General features: G+C 51.8%; 10 protein-coding genes across 10 annotated transcripts; 4 read left to right on the forward strand and 6 right to left on the reverse strand.

Moving 5' to 3' along the window:
- Positions 1 to 749: 749 nt before the first annotated feature.
- On the forward strand, positions 750 to 2,113 carry BDZ99DRAFT_499012 (uncharacterized protein; the record flags this gene model as incomplete). Its single annotated transcript, XM_033723614.1, has 3 exons — positions 750 to 841; positions 905 to 1,047; positions 1,180 to 2,113. The coding sequence occupies 3 exons, from the start codon at positions 750 to 752 to the stop codon at positions 1,620 to 1,622; spliced, it is 678 nt and encodes a 225-aa protein (XP_033576676.1). The 3' UTR covers positions 1,623 to 2,113.
- Positions 2,114 to 2,247: 134 nt separating this feature from the next.
- BDZ99DRAFT_388573 (UDP-Glycosyltransferase/glycogen phosphorylase) lies at positions 2,248 to 4,101 on the reverse strand (the record flags this gene model as incomplete). The annotated part of the gene is made up of 4 exons (XM_033715581.1): positions 2,248 to 2,474; positions 2,500 to 3,544; positions 3,592 to 3,727; positions 3,785 to 4,101. 4 exons carry the CDS (start codon positions 4,099 to 4,101, stop codon positions 2,248 to 2,250), a joined length of 1,725 nt encoding a protein of 574 aa, XP_033576677.1.
- Positions 4,102 to 4,309: 208 nt separating this feature from the next.
- BDZ99DRAFT_463483 (uncharacterized protein) lies at positions 4,310 to 5,641 on the forward strand. Its single transcript, XM_033720092.1, has 2 exons — positions 4,310 to 5,526; positions 5,582 to 5,641. The coding sequence occupies exon 1, from the start codon at positions 4,317 to 4,319 to the stop codon at positions 5,424 to 5,426; it is 1,110 nt and encodes a 369-aa protein (XP_033576678.1). The 5' UTR covers positions 4,310 to 4,316; the 3' UTR covers positions 5,427 to 5,526; positions 5,582 to 5,641.
- Positions 5,642 to 6,082: 441 nt separating this feature from the next.
- Positions 6,083 to 7,963, reverse strand: BDZ99DRAFT_499014 (uncharacterized protein; the record flags this gene model as incomplete). Its single annotated transcript, XM_033723615.1, has 6 exons — positions 6,083 to 6,972; positions 7,029 to 7,407; positions 7,455 to 7,646; positions 7,700 to 7,707; positions 7,769 to 7,776; positions 7,843 to 7,963. 6 exons carry the CDS (start codon positions 7,961 to 7,963, stop codon positions 6,535 to 6,537), a joined length of 1,146 nt encoding a protein of 381 aa, XP_033576679.1. The 3' UTR covers positions 6,083 to 6,534.
- A 410-nt stretch (positions 7,964 to 8,373) lies between these two features.
- On the forward strand, positions 8,374 to 9,250 carry BDZ99DRAFT_444194 (uncharacterized protein; the record flags this gene model as incomplete). The annotated part of the gene is made up of 2 exons (XM_033717883.1): positions 8,374 to 8,576; positions 8,627 to 9,250. The coding sequence occupies 2 exons, from the start codon at positions 8,374 to 8,376 to the stop codon at positions 9,234 to 9,236; spliced, it is 813 nt and encodes a 270-aa protein (XP_033576680.1). The 3' UTR covers positions 9,237 to 9,250.
- Positions 9,251 to 9,705: 455 nt separating this feature from the next.
- BDZ99DRAFT_339877 (uncharacterized protein) lies at positions 9,706 to 10,382 on the forward strand (the record flags this gene model as incomplete). The annotated part of the gene is made up of 2 exons (XM_033714353.1): positions 9,706 to 10,024; positions 10,135 to 10,382. Coding segments are annotated over 2 exons (567 nt in total), but the record flags the coding sequence as incomplete, so codon positions are not given.
- A 278-nt stretch (positions 10,383 to 10,660) lies between these two features.
- BDZ99DRAFT_35198 (uncharacterized protein) lies at positions 10,661 to 12,411 on the reverse strand. The gene is made up of 2 exons (XM_033714527.1): positions 11,437 to 12,411; positions 10,661 to 11,381 (listed from the first exon to the last, which is right to left on the reverse strand). The coding sequence occupies exons 1-2, from the start codon at positions 12,137 to 12,139 to the stop codon at positions 10,747 to 10,749; spliced, it is 1,338 nt and encodes a 445-aa protein (XP_033576682.1). The 5' UTR covers positions 12,140 to 12,411; the 3' UTR covers positions 10,661 to 10,746.
- A 109-nt stretch (positions 12,412 to 12,520) lies between these two features.
- On the reverse strand, positions 12,521 to 13,464 carry BDZ99DRAFT_388632 (uncharacterized protein; the record flags this gene model as incomplete). The annotated part of the gene is made up of 2 exons (XM_033715585.1): positions 12,521 to 12,849; positions 12,957 to 13,464. 2 exons carry the CDS (start codon positions 13,462 to 13,464, stop codon positions 12,521 to 12,523), a joined length of 837 nt encoding a protein of 278 aa, XP_033576683.1.
- A 391-nt stretch (positions 13,465 to 13,855) lies between these two features.
- On the reverse strand, positions 13,856 to 16,164 carry BDZ99DRAFT_388455 (acyl-CoA oxidase; the record flags this gene model as incomplete). The annotated part of the gene is made up of 5 exons (XM_033715573.1): positions 13,856 to 14,545; positions 14,599 to 15,202; positions 15,252 to 15,557; positions 15,618 to 15,751; positions 15,802 to 16,164. 5 exons carry the CDS (start codon positions 16,162 to 16,164, stop codon positions 13,856 to 13,858), a joined length of 2,097 nt encoding a protein of 698 aa, XP_033576684.1.
- Positions 16,165 to 17,518: 1,354 nt separating this feature from the next.
- On the reverse strand, positions 17,519 to 17,862 carry BDZ99DRAFT_521048 (uncharacterized protein; the record flags this gene model as incomplete). The annotated part of the gene is made up of 2 exons (XM_033725585.1): positions 17,519 to 17,589; positions 17,640 to 17,862. The coding sequence occupies 2 exons, from the start codon at positions 17,860 to 17,862 to the stop codon at positions 17,519 to 17,521; spliced, it is 294 nt and encodes a 97-aa protein (XP_033576685.1).
- Between the last annotated feature and the right edge of the window lie 584 nt (positions 17,863 to 18,446).

Here is an 18,446-nt window from a genome sequence, read left to right on the forward strand (position 1 = left end):
ATCTATAGCATCGGTAGCTTGGAATGACTCCTGGAGCTAAGAATGACCCCTAGCTGATCTATACTCCTTCGCTTTGAGGATGACGAGCATTCTCTCTACCGTTTTGAATTCCTCTTCCATTGTCGGACGCCTCGCCTGCTGTTGAACAGACCGCGCTTCATTCGCTCGAACATTTTCCAGGTTTACCACAGACCCACTCGAGCCATGGGGCGTAGGCATGATCTGTTTTACTCCCCATCAGGCTGTCCGAAAAGCCCGTGGTTGACAACACTTAGTTGCGATCTACACGGCGGAAACATGAACTCGTTGTTGATTTTAGAGACGAGGCCGAAACCTGTCATATGCTACTGTGAGTAATCACATCACAGGGCTGGACGTACGGCAGTATGAGCTGGCAGCATGATAGCATCGTGAAGCGTGTTGTTGAAGTTGCACAGTGAAGATGTCCACTTGAAACGAGGGCGTGACTAGCCCCTTTGCATATTTATAGTTTCTTGGCGCCTCCCCTAACTAACCGCGACAGAACGTCTAACTTCTGGCCTTCACACCACACCTGAACGTTTCGAAACGTCAACACACTCGTTCACTTTCTTTCCCCTTTGACCTATACGGTTCCCTCTTTACCTGTCACTCTTTTGCAGACTTTTATCAATCTTTTACCTTCACGCGTCAACCCGACAACCCAATCCTCAACCCGATACCAATCCCACGAATTCTTCGATCTACAATCCATTCCCAATACCTTCAATATGTTCTCCAAGTCTATCTTCGTTTTCGCGTTCCTCGCCGTCGCCAAATTGGCCGTCGCGACGCCTCCCGCGTGTCTCCTCGGCGCTATAGCGTACGTCCCACGGTTCCGGAGCCCCAGGGGGCTCGACGTAGAAACGGGCTGACACACCCCCAGGACTCAGGACGACCCGTCCAAGGTTAGCGACATCTGCAAGAATGGCAAGATGAGCGGCTACATTAGCAGCGCATGCGGCGACCAGACCCAACAGGCCCTGAGCGCCTACTCTGATGTTTGCAAAGAAGCTGGCGTCAAAGTCGGTACGTATTCCCGAATCTCTTAGACCTACAAATGCAACTACGCGCTGCGGCCTACCTACAAAACACACAAAAATACACTCCTCACCAACCTACACAACAACCTCATCTACATCCTACACGTCACCCACATAGCCACAACATCCATATTAATGGAAAGCCTGCCACCAGCCACCTCCTCGTCCTCGTCCTCGTCCTCGGCCTCCTCAAGCTCGCACTCAGGATCCTCCAAGACTAACTCCGGAACAGCGACCTCCGTCTCGGCTTCTTCCTCCTCTGCCAGCGCCACCGGCAAGTCCACCGCAACCCACTCCGCCAAATCCGCCTCCATCACCGAGCACGCCTCCACCTCGCTCGTCGTCTACACCTCGGCCTCCTTCGACTCGGCCTGCTCCTGCACCAAGACTGCTGCGATCACGAGCACCGAGGTCTCGGGCCCCACGGGCCTTGCGACCGTGGCGACCGGCACCGCGACTGGGACAGGTGTGCCGCAGAGCACGGGTGCGGCGGGACGGCTGGAGATGGGTGCGTTTGCGGCGGTTGCCGGGGTGGTGGCCGGTGTGTTTGCTGTGTTGTAGATTGAGAGCGGGTGATAGTGGCGTGGTGAGAGAAAGGGGTAGAATGTGGATGTTGAGCTGGAGCTCTGGATCACATTTCCTAACGGTTTTTGGGGGGAGCGGAGTTGTGCGAATTAGAGAAGTGGAGTTGTGCAGAGATGGTAGAGAGACACGGTTATTGAATCGCAGCTGGATTGGGCACATGAACCTAACACTAGCCACGGAATCCACTCGCACTTGTGCGATATTGTACACTACATCAAGCATGCGGTTTTTTCTCGACTTTAGAACTGTGTGGATGCCTCGTTGATGACTTGATCCTATCCCCAACGCCTCGTCATAAAAATCCGTACAGTCTCCTACTAGTGCTTGCGGTACCTCATGGTATTTTCAGAGTTCTAAATAAAGGGAGGTTTGCCATTTCAGATAGCTAGTAAACTCGCGAGGCCACCTCAGACAGTGCTAGAGAGGTTTACACAGACTTCAAGTGTAAATTAATGCCCTAGGTTTCTATTAGTACGGTGAAGCACCACACACGCCGGCGGGAAAGTGCAAGTTGCATGAAAGTGGATCGTAGGACTGGCAGGTTCGAAATCACCGAATTTTTCGAAGCTGACTCATGATACCTGATATATGGGTTTCATTTCTATATCTCAATCATTGTCAGAAAGCCTCCAGGTTTCCTGGTCCTGAGTTCCTGCAACTGCACCATCCGCTCCATGTTCTTGACCCATTTCTCCGCGAACCCACGGTCTGTGAAGCGGAGCGCGGACTTGCGAGCGCGGAGCCGCATGGCGCTCGTCTCGGCCGAGGAAAGCGAGAGCGCGTTTGCGAAGGCGGAGGCGTATTCCTCTACCGTGCTTGCGTGGAAGCCTGCACATTAACAACAGTTAGCAACTCGGCACTTCGAAAACCTGATGATTCATGGGCTGCATATTACCAGTCGGCTCGCCATCGATTTCAACGACGATATCCAGCTTCGGCCCGCCAGAGTCGTTCACCACGCTAATGAGACCTGCGGCTTGGTATTCGACGACGCCGATGCCAAAGTGCTCGTTCCACATGCCGTTCACGCCGACGGAGGCGCACTGTAGCCAGTAGAGGATCTGCGGCCAACTCGCGTCACACACGAACTCGACTTTTTCTTTGATCTTGCGCTCGTGCGCGAGCAGGCGCAGGTTGTAGACGCGGGTGGCGTCGTCGCTGTCTCTTACCGAGCCTACGAGCACGAGTTTAGGGGGGGTGTTCGGGAAAGAAGGGAAAGCATTGTGTTGCGCGACCAGCTTGGCGAAGGCTTCTATTATCAGCGTGTGGTTCTTCTCCGGTCGGAACTGCGCGATGTAGATGATCGTCGGGCCACGCTTGCTTTCGCTTTCAGGGGAAACATCGATCGCATCCGTAAGCTCTTCGACGGCGACGGGGGGGAAGACGACGTCGATGTCGGTCTCGGAGGCTTTGGCTGACCGTAGGCGACGAGCGCGCCGCGGGCCCCAGAGGGAGCGGATGTGGGATTGCGTCCAGGTGGAGTTTGTCATGACGACATCGACAGTGCTTCCGACGAGGCAGTACAGGCGGGCGAAGAGGGACCAGTAGTGGCGCTTTGCGAAGCCTTTCCAGCCTACACCGGCGCCGGCATTCACGCCTTGGCCGTTAGGAGAGAGGGAGGCGAGCATGTCGGTAGAGATGGTGGGGTAGTGGACGTATGCGCCCGTGGGCACAGCGGGAAAGAGGAAGGAGGAGAGGGCCAGGGCGAAGGCGTAGCCCATGGTGTCGATGAAGATGTCCGGGACGAGGAGACTGAAGGCATCGTAGGCGAGAATTAGGGAGCCGAGGGACTGCCCTAGAAGTGTGAAGTGTGGCCATGTGCTGCTCAGGACGTAGCGGCGGGTCGAGAGGTAGAGGAAGTGGACAGTTGGGGGGTGGAGGTGGATGTTGAAGCGATTCTGGCTGTATTAGCTTGGTCATTTAGACCAGGGAGTAGACGACATACCTCTACTCGCTTTAGTATGGCTGCCTTGTCCACATCGTGGTCTCCAGTGTATACAACGCAGACGGCATCCGGCCAGCGTTTCTGGTTTGCCCGTATGGCAGCCCAGAGAACGCGTTCTCCTCCGCCTCCAGCATTACTTTAATGTAGCAATCAGCTCCGTACTCATGCTGTAGACCCAGGATCCAATGCTCACCAGAAAGGGTGAAAGAATCCTATGATACCTTTCCAGTCCTCGCCCGCTTTCGCTCCGTTGGCGGCCGTACCGGCAGCATACCCCTCTACTTCCTCCCAACCGTCCTCGTCGTTGGCCGGAGCTCTTTTGGGATGAGTAGAAGCGTAGGCCCGCTGCTCAGTCTGCACCCTAGCTAGCAAGAGCTCTTTGCGGGTGCGGGAAGCTCGTCGGAGGTAGTAGCCCACCACCTGTCCTAGCGAGCCCAGGATATATAGGCCGAAGAAATAGGCCAGAACTACAGGAATGCTCAGTAAGAGGAACAGAAACGAGAGATTCATGGCTACAACACGGGGACATCAAGACGAGGGAAAAGCAAGTGCAGCTGCCATGGGACTCCAGACGTCGCCAAAGTATCGTGCCTATTCGCGGGCGTGAGTGGTGGTCGTTCTAGGGTCACGTGCCTTGAACTTCACCGCCTTTGCGGAGGTCGGGAGAGAAGTGCCCATGAAAGCCCTGAAGCTCTGTTGCGGCTAGAAGCATCCCTCTTTACTAGATGCATCCCTCTTTACCACAGTCCCTCCTTTCCGGTCCTTCGAATATTCGCCCCGTCACCTCAATGCTCACGTGTCGAACTGCGGTGCGGCCAAGCTGCCATTTGCTCAAATCTCCCCAACATCTCCTTCGCCGCCCCCGACAGCGAGCTTTCCATCCATCATCACCTTGCCACGGCCCCCTCGTCGACCTCCTTACAAGCGACGCCCATCTCCTTTACAATGGCATGCACTCTCTAGGCCTTCCCTGGGCTTGTGCAATTCCAGCAAGTGCGCTGTTTGTGCGGGTCTTTATCCTAAGCCCAATTTCCTACTGGGCACTCAAAGCCAAACAGCGGAGAGCCGATGTCCAGCCCCTCGCGTCAGCTGCGACAGCCATAGCCCTCAGAAATTTACAGACAGTAGCAGCTCGCCAAGAACGGAAAAACGTAACAATCCTCTACGACCAGATCCGTAAATGGCAGCAAAACGTTGTCCATGGCCAGCAAAAACGATGGCGGATTAGCTTAGGGTATAGCTTTATCCCAATCATCACCCAGCTTCCTGTTTTCTTGATTATGGCGGAAGCCCTTCGACAGAAGCTTGGAATTGGCAATGGTCTCCTTGGGATGGTGACCAATGGTATAGCAAATATTTTGAGTGCCATAGGAAATGCTGTAAATGGCACAAGAGACTCTCTAACGGGCGCGCCCATATCGACAGAGGACACTTCTGTAATCCAGTCCGGGGAGATAGCCACGAGCGTCGAAGTTAGCCAATACCTGGAGCCCAGTCTCGCGGATGGAGGCATACTCTGGTTTCCAGACCTGACCGTCGCAGATCCGCTGCACTGCCTGCCCTTCGTCATATCTGGTCTTACCTTTTACAACATCTGGAGTGGTTCGCGAGATGTGGAGTCAAGAATGACCCGTCCTCTGTTAGTGCTTGCTGTTTGCATGGGTCCAATACTATGGGACGCACCCGCTGCCCTGTTGCTCTACTGGATAGGGAGCAATGTTTCTGCTTCAGTCGCCAACAAGGCGTTGGAACGGAAGTGGCCTATGAGAGTAGCCCCGAAGGCATGCAAACGACCGCTATGGATACCACGTCGGAAGTTCAACCTGCACAAGTAGCTTGCCCGCCTTTTGCACCTACGCATTCTACCGTCACGTACAGTACTTAGTCAAGAAGCTGTAAGCTCAAGTCACCACTGATTGGATACTTCCTCAATAGGTAAGACAGCCCCTCAAGATGATCATATGGGTAAGCTAGTATTTACATTCAGTAGGGGATATGAAACCGAAGCGCGGTAAAACGGATGCCGCTGTAGGCTAGATACACAATTGAAGTACGGATCACGGTCTGGAATTCTTTACATCACGTGTACAAGTCACTCACCTCCATGAAGCCACTTAAACGCCGTCATATCATATGCAACTTGGACGCAGACACGCCTCAATGTCAAGAGTAGAGAGATCCTAGTAGAGTTAGATAGCTATATCGCGTTCGGTCTAATCCAGGGTATCGAAGTCCTTACATCCTGTGTCCAGCGTACCCATTCTCACGAGGCCACTCAATCACCGTCGTAGCCCAAGCAAGCTGTCGCACACCCGCCTCGAAGTTAAGAGGAGAGCGTTTTAAATAGTATTAAATCGATAAATCGTGTCCGTTCAAATTCACGGCGTCAAAGTTATTATATCATGTTCACATATCCTCACAGTTATAAGACAGCATAAACGCTATCATCACACACGCAACTCGCTAAACCCGCGCAGCATAGTCATTTCATTCAGTTATAGCTTATCCCTATCCCACGAGAAGAAGATCTCCAAATCTCTATGAGAAGCATCTGGACTGAATTGCATCGTGTGATAGATATCCGGACATTCTCCACCAGAAATCTAGAGCAATCAACCAGAATTCCGATTCATGTACAACGTTCTGCCGCTGTATAGAGTGGTCTCACAATTTATCAGTAGCTCCAAGACTCGAACTCGGCCTCGCTGGTGGTGGCTACTGAGATCGAGATTATGGTGTAGGAAGGGTAGGGGTTTGGCTATGCCCAGACTTCAGCCATAGGAAGCTCGCGTTGAACGAGATGGAGTAAGAACGTATTGGTACCGAGACCAGTCACCCGGCGCCAGTCGTGATATTCACTTCGGAACGCCGATTTCGCTCAGTCTCGAGAAGGGAACTGTCGTACAGTAGCTATGGTAGAGCTTCAAGAAATCGCACCACGTCCTACAATTCATCATGCTTTTTCGCAGGATTTTTTTCATCATCCAATCCATCGTCATCCCCACCAGTCCCAGTATCTGACTGATACACCTCATCCACGTCAAATGAATCCTCTTGAAGCAGCGTATCATCTGTGACTGGACCTGGTTTAATTTTTCCTTGCGCCATATCCATAATCAGTCCCTCGATTGCAGCCGCAGTGACCGTCTTTCGCTGATCGAGGGGAAACACGTCGTTGGTCCTCACATCATGAATAACAAATGCCGGGAAGATGCCCGGGCGCAAATCCATATTCGTGGCCATATGGCTATACTCAGCAGTATCGATGAGACCAAAAGCCATATACTGGCCATACTTCTTCGCGACGGGAGTGAGCTCACGGCGCAGATCCACCTTCTCATCCTCACTGGATGCGAAGATGTAGGCGATAGGTTTTCTGGCCTATATCGAACCTGTGTCAGTCCCTATATGGTGTGTAAGGCTTCTACAGAACTCACGCTCATATAGACGTCGATGTTTCTCTTCGTAATCTCCCCGATCACAGATGGCGTTGCAGTAGCGAGGAACTTCTCTAGGGAATCTTGGTCGAAGCGACCGTTCATGGCCGTGTTGTCGCCTTCGCGAATCTTGAATACAGTTACTGACGGGACCGGAAGGTCATTCATCTCCGCAAGCCGAGCCTCAGTCGCAATGCCAAAGACGATCTCATCGTGGTGTTCTTTGGCATATGTGCTAAAGATGTCTATGAGCTCTGCATCTTCTGGATCGAGATATGCCACGACAACCACATCGTCAATCTCTCGAAATTCCGCAATGCTATCCTCATCCACATGGGTAATTGGTGGCAGCTGCTCCTTGATCATGTATGAAATGATCCTGGGCTGTATCAGTACTCGAAATCAACTTTGCACGGTTACACATACGCGGAAGCTTTCCTAGGACCCCGGTATGTGCTAGTCTCATTTGATCCGCGAAAAAGCCTGACAGCTGGATAGGCGTTTACGTCGTACTCGCGACACAAGTCAAACTCCTGGGCGCAATCGACTATCACTAGAGGCGAAGTAAGGGTGGCAGCTGCTTGCTCAAATTCATTGTGAAAAGATTCAGTAAGTTTTCTAGCGATGTCAGCTATGGGAAGAGGCGATTTTCAGTCTTCAGTAGAACTTACACTGCTTTCTACAGAAAGTAGCATCAGCTTAGTGCCGTTCTGTTTAAGGTGTGATGGAGTTATACTTACGGAAGTGACTGCAGCCAATTAGCGCAACCTATCCTCCAAGTTATGGTATCTTGTCGGACAATTATTTCACTCACAAGCTGCTAGCACTATGCTATTTTCGCGAATGACTCTCTGGAAGCCGTTCGAAGAGACGTTTTCCAGTGTCGAGCAAGAGACTAAAACGGAGAGCCATAACACACTAATTATGGATATCATTATGAAAGAAGACCTAGGTATCCCAGCTCGCTGCATTCGGGTCGTCCGAGAATCAATGTAGAAACCGCGGGGAAGTGTCAACTTTCTTGAGAGCGCAAACACGCAACGAAAATGAAGCGGAAAGTTTTCCCAGATGACTCGGGGTGTTTGAATGCTCGAAAATACCCGGTGGAGATCAAACACCGACCCTTGCAGCTTTGGGTATCAGATGGGATTTCTAAAGCGTTTCATCTGCAACCCGAATGTTCCATCCCCTGCCTACCTGTCGCATCGCGAAGCGAGTGGAGTTCGAGGACCTGCATACGCGCTAGGATAATGATTTAGCATAATAAAACGTCAGCTTCCCAGTGATCTCATAAGAAGAGAAATCGCTAGAGGACGTTGGAGCATCTTCATCCAAAATGCCACATATGTATAATACAGCTCACACAGCGGCAGCAATAGTGCTCACGACCATATTTTCTCTGATATTGCTTGCTGGAAGCACATCAGCGAAAGATTCCGGATGCCCAGATCATGCATACAAAGTCCTCCTCTTCTCGCAAGACCCACTGGTGATATACATTCCCAACTTTCTCACCGCGGAGGAGGCAGACTATCTCGAGAGAACCACGTAGGCATTCCGTCAAACATCAAACCCTCTCCATTCTAACAACTTCCCAGCAAATCCAAATTCACCAAATCCGAAGTCGCCGATTCTCACGGCCACCAACTAAACGCCTCAACCCGCACCTCCCGCTCTACCAGCCTCGCCAGCGACCCCATCATCCGCTGCATCGAATCCCGCGCCCTCTCCTTCCAAGGCTTCGACACACCCCGCTCCCACCTTGAGCCCCTCCAGCTCGTCACCTACGGCCTCGGCGAAGAGTACCACGCGCACACCGACTGGTTCGAAGCCGCCTCGCAAACCAGCGATGCGTACGGCGGGAACCGGCAATCCAGCTTCTTCGTGTACGTCGCAGCAAGCAGCGATATCACGGGCGGTGGAACGAACTTCCCGCTGCTGGATGCGCCGGTGGACGAGCGGTGGTGTAAGTTTGTGAACTGTGACGAGCCGTGGGAGGCCGGGGTGACGTTTAGGCCTGTGCCGCGAAATGCGGTGTTTTGGGTGAATTTGCTGAAGGATGGGAGGGGGGATAAGAGGGTGGTGCATGCGGGGTTGCCGGTGACGAGCGGAACGAAGCTGGGGATGAATATTTGGACGAGGGAGAGGGCATTGCATCAGACGTTTAGGAGTGATGGTGCTGATGACGAGGCTTTCAGCGAGCTGTGACTTGTCGAAGATAGGAAAAAGACCCGAGTGGGATATGATACCAAAGAGAGGTGGATTCACGATCCAATGATGATAGGAAATGGAATGAAGTGGCATTCACACCGCAACTCTGATACGCATGTAGGCAATACGCGATGTGCCATACGCATTCGTCGGCCCGATATTAGCCTTCATATTCTCGGGTACCAAACTTCTAGCATCAGCCCTAACCTTTTAGTTCAATCACAGCCCCATAAGCATTGGATGATTGAGACCTTGGTGTGCTATTCGTCTTCTTAGATAAGCACTAGATGTAGGCACTTGCTGTCATGACCCACCTGCATGATGTATCCCTATTAAGCGCTAGAACGCTGCTTGAACTTTGTCAATTTGAGTTTCCTTTAAGGCCGCCCAAACGTCTTGTTAAAAAGACCTGGCGCTCAAAGACATAGGCATCATGGCCGACCCCAAGAATCAGCCTCCCTCCCAACGCGCCGTCCCACTGCGCGTCCTCGTGCTCGGCCAGTCGCGCACAGGCACCTCTTCCATGCGCGCAGCCCTAAAAATTCTCGGCCACGACGAAGTATTCCACTTCATGCACCTCTTCGAGAACCCACTCCAAACACCTCAATGGGAGCGAGCCTTCCAGGCCAAATTCGAGCCCGACACCTCCCCACCATTCACAAAATCCGATTGGGATGCTCTTCTCGGGCACTGCTCCGCTCTGACCGACACGCCATGCCACATCTTCGCCGAAGAGCTGGTCACAACGTACCCGGACGCGAAAGTCATTCTAACGCTGCGTGATAGTGTTTAGGACTGGTATCGCTCGTACTCGACGACTATTTGGCCGTTTCTGAAGCACGATTACGTGACCCCTACGCTTCTCTGGCGCGCGGTTATGTGGCTGAGACCAAAGATGCCGTTTGGTTATCTGGATATCTGGATATCATGCACCGGTGTATGGTCCGGTACACTAGTCTGGGTCGAATCCCAGAGGAGGGCCGGCAGTACTACGAGAAGCGGAATGAAGCGGTTCATCGACTGGTGCCACCTTCGAATTTACTGGTGTTCAATGTGAAGCAAGGCTGGGACCCACTGTGTCAATTGCTAGAGGTTGATGTGCCAGATGTTCCGTTTCCGCGGCTTTTTGAGGCTGAACAATTCAAAGCGGTTCACGAAGACTGGTTACAGGGCTCGATGAGAGGAGCGGCATGGAATTTGACGAAGATTCTCGCTGTGGGCGGAGCAGGCGTCTGTGCTGTTTGGTATTACATGCAAAAGGGGATTTAGTATCCTGGCTCTTTATAGAAGAATCGTTAAAATGCCCGTAACGATGGCAGCCAAAGCCATGGTCCATATCCAAATGCTGTTAATGACACTCGCGGAACTTGGGGCAACCTTGCCCACGACTTGGCTCTGGCCTCCGGCTGTTCCTGTAGCTGTGCACTGAGCACCGCAAGAGTATCCACTATACACCATTAAGTCAGCTTCATTCCAACAGTAGATCAAAAGATAGTTATGAGCCCCCTTACTTAAGACAACAATTGCCCCCAAGATTGGCGGCACAGCTATACCAACCACTGGGACACGAGCCTCCCTGACCTCTGGCAGTCGTGGCCACGCTCGCGCCCGTAGGAGCTACAATAGTAATGCCATCGCTCACGATGACACTCACACTGGCGGTCTGGATGCATGAGCCAGTAGTATGGCAGTCCATGCCAACTCTGCAGCACCCACTTGGGTAGTAGGCACTGCATACGTAGAACCCGGTTGGGCAGACCGAGGGACCAGTGATGGTTGTAGTTGTGACATCAGAACCAGAGTTACTGGTCGGGCGAACAGGGGCTGATGGAACCATACTGCTGCTCGTCCTAGTTGCGGAATCCGTCCCAGAGCATATGATTCCTGAACCGCATTGGCGTCCATTCTGACAGCAACCACCGCCCAAACTAGCTGCGCACGTGAACCACCCTGAGCTACATGTGTAGGTGGAAGACGATGATAGAGAGGTCGGTACTACCACTATAGCGGTGCTTTTGGAGGATGCCGCTGAAGAGATGACTGCAGACGAAGACGAACTTGGGATAACAGACGAAGCTGGGCTTGAGACAGTAGACGACGAGGATGGTAATACAATGGCAGTAGAGGTGGCAACCGCAATGCCTATCCCAGATATTAGCATCTTCAGAATTTACATCCACTCTCGGGAGAGACTTACATCCGACATCTTGACAGCTATAACCAGGCAAGCAGCAGCCACCATTGGGGCTGTCAGGACAGCTTGTATACCCCTGCGCAGTATCGCATGAGATGGCACCTACACAGTTCTGGCCTTGCGGACAGCACCCGACAGGACCATAGCCATTATCTGGAATCGTGATGCATTCATCGGATGTGGAGCAGCAGCTGTCTGGCTGATTGATCGAGGAGCAATTGTTCGTTCCCTCGGGGCACTTAAATCCGCGGTTCATGAGGAGGCTGCGTATAGCAAATCTTGCATACGAGTCGCGGAGACCTGTCTGTTCGGAATGCGGTCGCAATGGCGAGAGAGGTTGGATGAGTGTGGAAATGTTCGCACTTTGGTCTCCTAGCTCATCTGGCTGTTTGTGCTGTGAAGCATGATCCGGTCCGGCGCGTCCCAGCAGTTCCTTAGCTTCTTGATCGCCTTGGAATATCCAATTGTCAAACATGAACATTTCCCCCTCATCCGTGCTCATCTTCTTTACTCCAACAGGTGTTTCCCATGCCAGCCGCTCCTGGATTTGCAAACCCCTCTTGACATGGACTTCATCCTCTGGAAAGTATTTCATATGTTTCGGCAGATTGTGTGGCCATTGTGTCTCTACAGCGGCTAGCGAAGGGGATATCGTGAGTAGGAGAAGGGCGCTCGGGAGTGATAGGAGGTTGAATAAGGTCGGCATCGGAGGCGATTTGCGGCTTCTAGAATGCTGGATCTAAGAACTGTGTCGCACTAACATGCAGACGTCTGCTCAAGTCAAGGGAAAACGTAGTAGAAAAGATGGCTGGAAAACAGGGCGGATTACCCGGAAAGTGCTGGTGAATAAACGACGGGGCTGGGGGTGCTGGCGCCACAACCCGGTGCGAGCGCAGGAGCCACAAGGGACATGCTGAATGGACACGGTGAGATGCTAAATAGCTTCGTCGTATGTCCAGACGACTCACATTAATCTCGAGTGGAGTGTTGTCATCATACACGTAAGTTGCACGAGGAGAGGTGGGGAAACGCTGCAATTTTACACGTGATGCACCAGGGGTATCTCTATCAACTCCATCCTCATTTTTCATCCATTCAAGTTCGCGATGATTTTCTGAATATCCTCATCAGAAAATCCCAGATCCTTTTTCACGTAGCCTTCCATGCCGCCGTACTTCCCTTGCACTATTTCCAGTACTGCCTTGATGTTTGCGCCCTTGATTTGCGAGAACTCATGCATACCAGGCGTCTCCATGGTCCAGCTCTTGTTCCATTGCATCAGCATGCCAAGCAAAGCCTCACGATGCGGCTCGATTCCCACGCGAGTCATCGCGTAATCGTTTGCGATCTGGTCGTCCGAACACCCTGCCAGACCCATGATGACAGCTGCCAGCACACCAGTGCGGTCCTTACCAGCTAATAGTGGTCAGCCTTGCTTCAGCCGACTCACAACAGCCTCAGAACAGCATAGAAGAAGATTCAGAAGCACCAGAGACAAACACCAGGAGCCTCCTAGAACTTACCAAAGCAATGAAAAAGCAGTCCGCCCTTCCCATCCCTCAAATGCTCCAGAGCCCTCCGAATACTCGGTCTATGTATATCCATGATCTCCGCATATATTTTCAGGTAACCCTTCCTTCCATCCTCCCCCATAAAGTCATCCAGTTTAATAAGCTGCGGTGCCTCCGTGCTCGGAATCTTGACAACCTCGATGCCGTCAATATCCGGCTCAGGATGCATTCTTGTTTCCGTTTCCGAGCGCAGATTCAATATCAAAGTGATGCCTAGATCCTTCGCTAGAACAGCTTTGCTCTGATCGCCGAGGTTGCTGAGCCCACCGGAGCGATAGACGAGGTTGCGGCGGATATGAGGGGCACCGTAGACGCCGAGGTCACGGAAGTTGAGAACGCCAGGGACGGGGATGAAGGGGTCTCTGGAGAGGACATCTTCGACAACGGCACTGTCAATGAGCTCGTTGATATCTCTGTTCACGAGGTCTTGGAGGTTGTAGTCAGGTGAAGCTGCAGCCATAGTGGTAGTGGTCAGTGCTAGGTCACGGTGAGGCCAGCACCAAGCTTGGATTTATACATCTATCGAGGCTAATTTAGGACTGTTGTCCGTGCTCTCCCAGTGCCTGACAATCAGAGTTTACCTGAATTATTCTTAGAACCCATCGTATTTCGCACGCGATCAGTGTGGAATGCGGGGCATGACGAGAATGCCAAGGCAAAGCTTTCGAGCTGAGAATGATTGACGTGGCAATTCAACCTTGCAAGGCTGATACTTAAGTATTGAAAATAGCGCGCTTATAGTAGCCTCTACGTTGTCTACACCGGAAATTGTATCGTATTCAACCCGAGAATGTATGTTCGAACCGAATATGTACAAAGCCAAGCACACCTCCTATCGTCATCGTACAGCTTCAAAGCTTACTCTTGAAGTCTCGACTCTTGTCGTTCTTGAACAACACACTACTCTCGGGGTATGGATCGACCGTTATAGCGTTGAGAGGGTTTAGTTCGGACGCTCTGTGGAATAGGTCCTCGTATACTTTGCCGTCGTACCTACCGAGGCTTGAGTCCAATTGCCAGTCGGGGAAGTCCCAGGAATCGACTAGTCGAACAGCATGTGGCCGGATCTCCTTGAGGAGTTTCATGACCGTGTTGGTTCGCGCGAGGATGATCTGCCGTACGGTAGTTGCTCCTGACTGGTAGAACTCAGAGCTTTCCTGCTCTAGTGTGTTCAAAGCAAACAAGCGGAACAGCTTGTGGAGGACGGTACGGGTCTCTTCATTCAAAACATCTGTTGTAGATGGCGACTGGAGGGCTTCATAGAAGTTCTTCACAACGAGATACTGTGAGTGGGCCTTGCTCAGCCTGTAGAAGTCGACGAGAAGATCGTTCCAGGCTTTCTTCTCTTCGTCTCGGTGTTTGTAGGCTTCGAAAGTAAGGTACGCCGTTCGCCACGCAAAAGCAGCAACCAAATCTTCGTCCTTGCCGATGATATCGAAAGCAGCGCCCATATCAGACCGTGCAAGAAACTCAGTCAGAATTTGAGTTGTATCGTTGGTCGGCTTCTCTCCTTTCTTGACTGAGCGAGCTGATTTCAAGAGCTAGAAAATCGCATTAAAGGACCGGGCCCGAGAAACTAAATGAAGACACTTACATAACGTGCAACTTGTTGCGATAACATATAATTATCACCCTCCCAGGTCGTGGTCGGAAGATAGTCGGCATACCATGGCCCAATGCCACTGAAGCTGCTATATCCATGACCTCCGCAAGCTCTCCGGCAAACCTCAAGACCTTCCGCGGCAATCGAACTAGCCAAGGATTTCAGTCCACATGAAGCTGCATGTAAATCGGCGAGAGAGTCGCTTCCAGCATGCGTTTCCTCAGGACCGGCACCCCGGTCAGCAGATGCTGTGTTGGCATTTCCATGGATCTTCTTCTGGCTCTCCGCGTAGAACCTCATCATACCTTGGCCTGTGAAATGAAGAGCAAAGGTAGCTGCCAGGAGGGGAAGTAACCGAACTTGAACCATTGTATAATTGAGAACGGCAGTTTCTCCTTTCTCCGATTGCGGAGCGTCGCGATCCTGGAATTGGCGTCTGATAGCGCAGTATCTTGTTGCCATCGTCACTCCTCGGGCCAGGACAGAGCCGCTCTGGAGCACTATGTGGGATCGTACCCATGTGAGAGTGCCGTATACCAGGGACGCCGACATTGGCCGGACATACTTGTTTGTCGATAGATCAACGCTCGAAAACCTGGGATGATTATTAGAGAATGGATCACCCTCATCAGAAAGCTACTCACCGAGCCAGCATATTGACATGCGGGATTTTGACGTGATTGAATAGAAGGAAACCATTATCCATGGTGTTGTATCCGAATTTCGGTCCAATGTCACCAACGTGTACGTTCTCCAATGGCTCATGGGTCTTCAGGTTTCGAACTTGCACGACGAAAGGATGGGGCCCATAAGGTTTGCCATCGATGATCAATTGTGCCATAACAACAGCGTAGTTCGCTGTACGGCCTAGTGACCCAATCCACCACTTACTTGCTGTTAGATGAGGGGAATGGATTATAAACGTCTTGTCTTCCGGACTCCAAGTTGCACTGGTTGATGTCAATCAGCTTTGTGATTTTGAATCTTCAATGTGGAATGTAAGAACGTACGTCGTCTCTAAACCGCGAACATTTGAGCCATGGCCGAGCTCTGTTTGAGCGTAACAGCCAATGATCTGATAATTCTCTGCCTTCTTCAAGAACAGCTCGTGCTGCTCGGGAGTACCTTGGTCCCGCAGGGTGATCTGTTAAGAGGTAAGAAACGTCGATGACCGTTACCCCAGCTTAGTCTCACCAAGAACATAGACTCATGCAATCCATAAGGTCCCGGCTCGCTGATGAGATCGTTTGCAACAATGGAATCTTCCTGATTCCAGCCATGCTGGACCTTCAATTGACGCAGTCTTTTGGCTCTGGCCAAAGCTGTCTCAAAGCGATCGACCCGTCCGGCAAAGTAGTTCTGGTTCTTGTTGAACACCTTCTCAGACTCAAGAACTTTGAGAACCCGACGCTTCCGTTCGATGGCTTCTTTCGTAAATAGAAATTCTGAGAGCTTCGCCACTGGTACAGAGGATTTGTCGCGCTCTAATTGAAGAAGCTCGTGTCCCTGAGGGCCCGCAGGCTTCAATGCTTGCACCCAAGGCGGATTTGGAGTCATTTTATGTGAGAAGCTCAAAAAAGAAGAAAGTAATAAGAATGATGTTTGAGAAAGCGTCGGTGATGACTTTCGAAGTCGTTAGGGCCAATGGGCACTAGTGCACTAGCTCAACCGCGGTAGAGATATTCTGTAGCGGGGTTCTAGACTCGGAACCCCCTTAGAATGAACGACATCCAAACGCCTTGCCGAGGCAGACCTCACATCTCGACTCGAAGCCTCCTCTTTACCAAAGAGGTACCTAGGTAAGACTGTGAGACCTGTGAAGAGCTGGGCCGACATACGCTGTAGCGACCTTTACATCATGTGATTATGATGGATGAAGCGTGAGAGTCTTTCGGATGGTGGCAAGTACATCTTACGCTTGAATCGAAAGTCAGGGCAATATACGATGCAACAATTTGCCATGGTGTCTTGGTTATGGATGAAGCACTCCAGACAGATAGACAGGAATAAGTAGGTCTGCATCAAGGACCCATGCCCTTCTTCCGTTTCACGACCTCTTGGATTTGACATCCACCCCCTTAAATGGTGCAAGGCCTAGGTGTAGCTGCCCGCCTTTTAATGATGCGCCAAACAATATAGCAACTATTACAATATTAAGACTTGATCTATATACTGCTAAAGTTTAGCGTCTAGTTCCTTCGCTCTAATTCACGGCCCCGGTGTTGTGACATCTACCTCCACCGAAATTCGAAGGTCTAGGGGGACCACGACTCTTTTACTAGTACGTCAAACTAATGCGGTAAGCAACACAATGCTATTGCTCGATCCACACGGCTCTATGTTTGGCGTCCCATTTCTCTCGTTCTGATTTACGCTTCTCGGACATGACATCCGCCTCTACCAAAAGCCAAAGGTCTTGGGGCATCGTGAGCCTTTACAGGTACGTCAAAACGGTGTAGCAAGCGCTACGATATCAACGCTCGATATGTGTGGTCTAGAATTGAACGAGATTTACGGCCTTGTGTTTTTATATACCCTTTCACAGCGTTCATTCAGACGAGTCATCTCCTTCTAATTCACGGCCTCTCGGGCGTTACATCCACCTCCTCGGGATTACGAAGGCCGAGGGGTACCATAGGGCTTTTACTACTACGTTAAATCAATGAAGTAAGTGTCATGATACCAACGCTTAATACGTAAGACTTCAGGTTTGAGCCGATTGACAGAGTAGTGCCACGCTGCACTCATTTCACATTATGATTCAGGAACATCAAACCGCAAGCCCCCAAAAAACCACCAGATTTTATTGCTCTGCTCTCGTCGTCTCGACCACCACGGGGCCAGCCCGGGCGTCTTTGTCTTGCGTCAAAGTTGGTGGTGCTCCCCCCCAGTCCTCATCCCCTCCATCCCCTCACGCCAGATTGGCCGCGAAGCAGCGCCCCCAGCAGCACTCGCACCAGCCCAATTCTCCCCTCTTCGGATCTGATTTACACGTTAGCGTCCGAAGAATTAGATTTGAGAGTCAATATTACCTCCGCCTCCTCCGACTACGCCCCCAGGTCCCCCTCCCACCCCACCGGCTCCCGCAGCTTCTCCAGCGCCTCCAGCCCCCGTCTCATCTCCGCCCAATTCCTCTCCACCCCGCACCAGGATCTCTGCCCAGAGGAGGCTTGCCAGCCGGGGCACGCGCAGCAGAGGCACCCTCGAGGGACGCATGGCGGCGGTGGGAGCGACGGCAGCGGTGGTGGAAGTCATGGCCGATTTGAAGGCCGTATTATGATGTTGATTATGTGGGTTTGCGAATTAGGCTCGTGCGCGTGAGGTGTTGGAACGTCTTTTGAGGTCTTGTGGATACTCAGAGGGATTCGACGTTGCGGTGATGCGGTTGGTTCTGCGGCGGGATTTAGGAGGTTAGGAGAGGGCCTTTTAATCCCCAGTGCGGAGAATCAGGCCGGCATAACGGCATCGTTGAGGCCGATGAGAACCGGTTGGGGCGGCTTCGCAACTCTATCGTGACTCCCAGGGGGCTTGTGGACCGACGCCGAATCAGACTAGATTGCCTGGCCTCGGGATCCTCGAGCAGGCGTCAAGGGGTAGCTACTAAGGAAGGGAGTCTTAGGACTAATAGCAGAACAGCCAACGATGCATCGTAAGACTTAAGCTGTAGAGCTGTATCGTGCTGTGGTGGTGAAGAGGCTAGCCTCTGAGCACGAGAGCTCGAGAAACAGTAACAAGATAGCCAACAATGCACGATAAGACTGGATATGCGAAGCTGTTCGTAGAAACAAACCGCTGCGCAGTCCATAATGATGCTCTTTTGCTCGTGAACGTGATGTACT

Source organism: Mytilinidion resinicola (genome assembly GCF_010093595.1).
Source record: "Mytilinidion resinicola strain CBS 304.34 unplaced genomic scaffold BDZ99scaffold_10, whole genome shotgun sequence".
NCBI classification, from domain to species: Eukaryota; Fungi; Ascomycota; class Dothideomycetes; order Mytilinidiales; family Mytilinidiaceae; genus Mytilinidion; species Mytilinidion resinicola.

Coding starts and splice junctions, on each gene's coding strand:
- BDZ99DRAFT_463483 (XM_033720092.1), top strand. CDS start 4,317: ATGCATCCCTCTTTACCACAGTCCCTCCTTTCCGGTCCTTCGAATATT.
- BDZ99DRAFT_35198 (XM_033714527.1), bottom strand. CDS start 12,139: ATGCCGACCTTATTCAACCTCCTATCACTCCCGAGCGCCCTTCTCCTA. Junction 11,382..11,436: donor TAGCTGTCAAGATGTCGGAT/GTAAGTCTCTCC, acceptor TATCTGGGATAG/GCATTGCGGTTGCCACCTCT.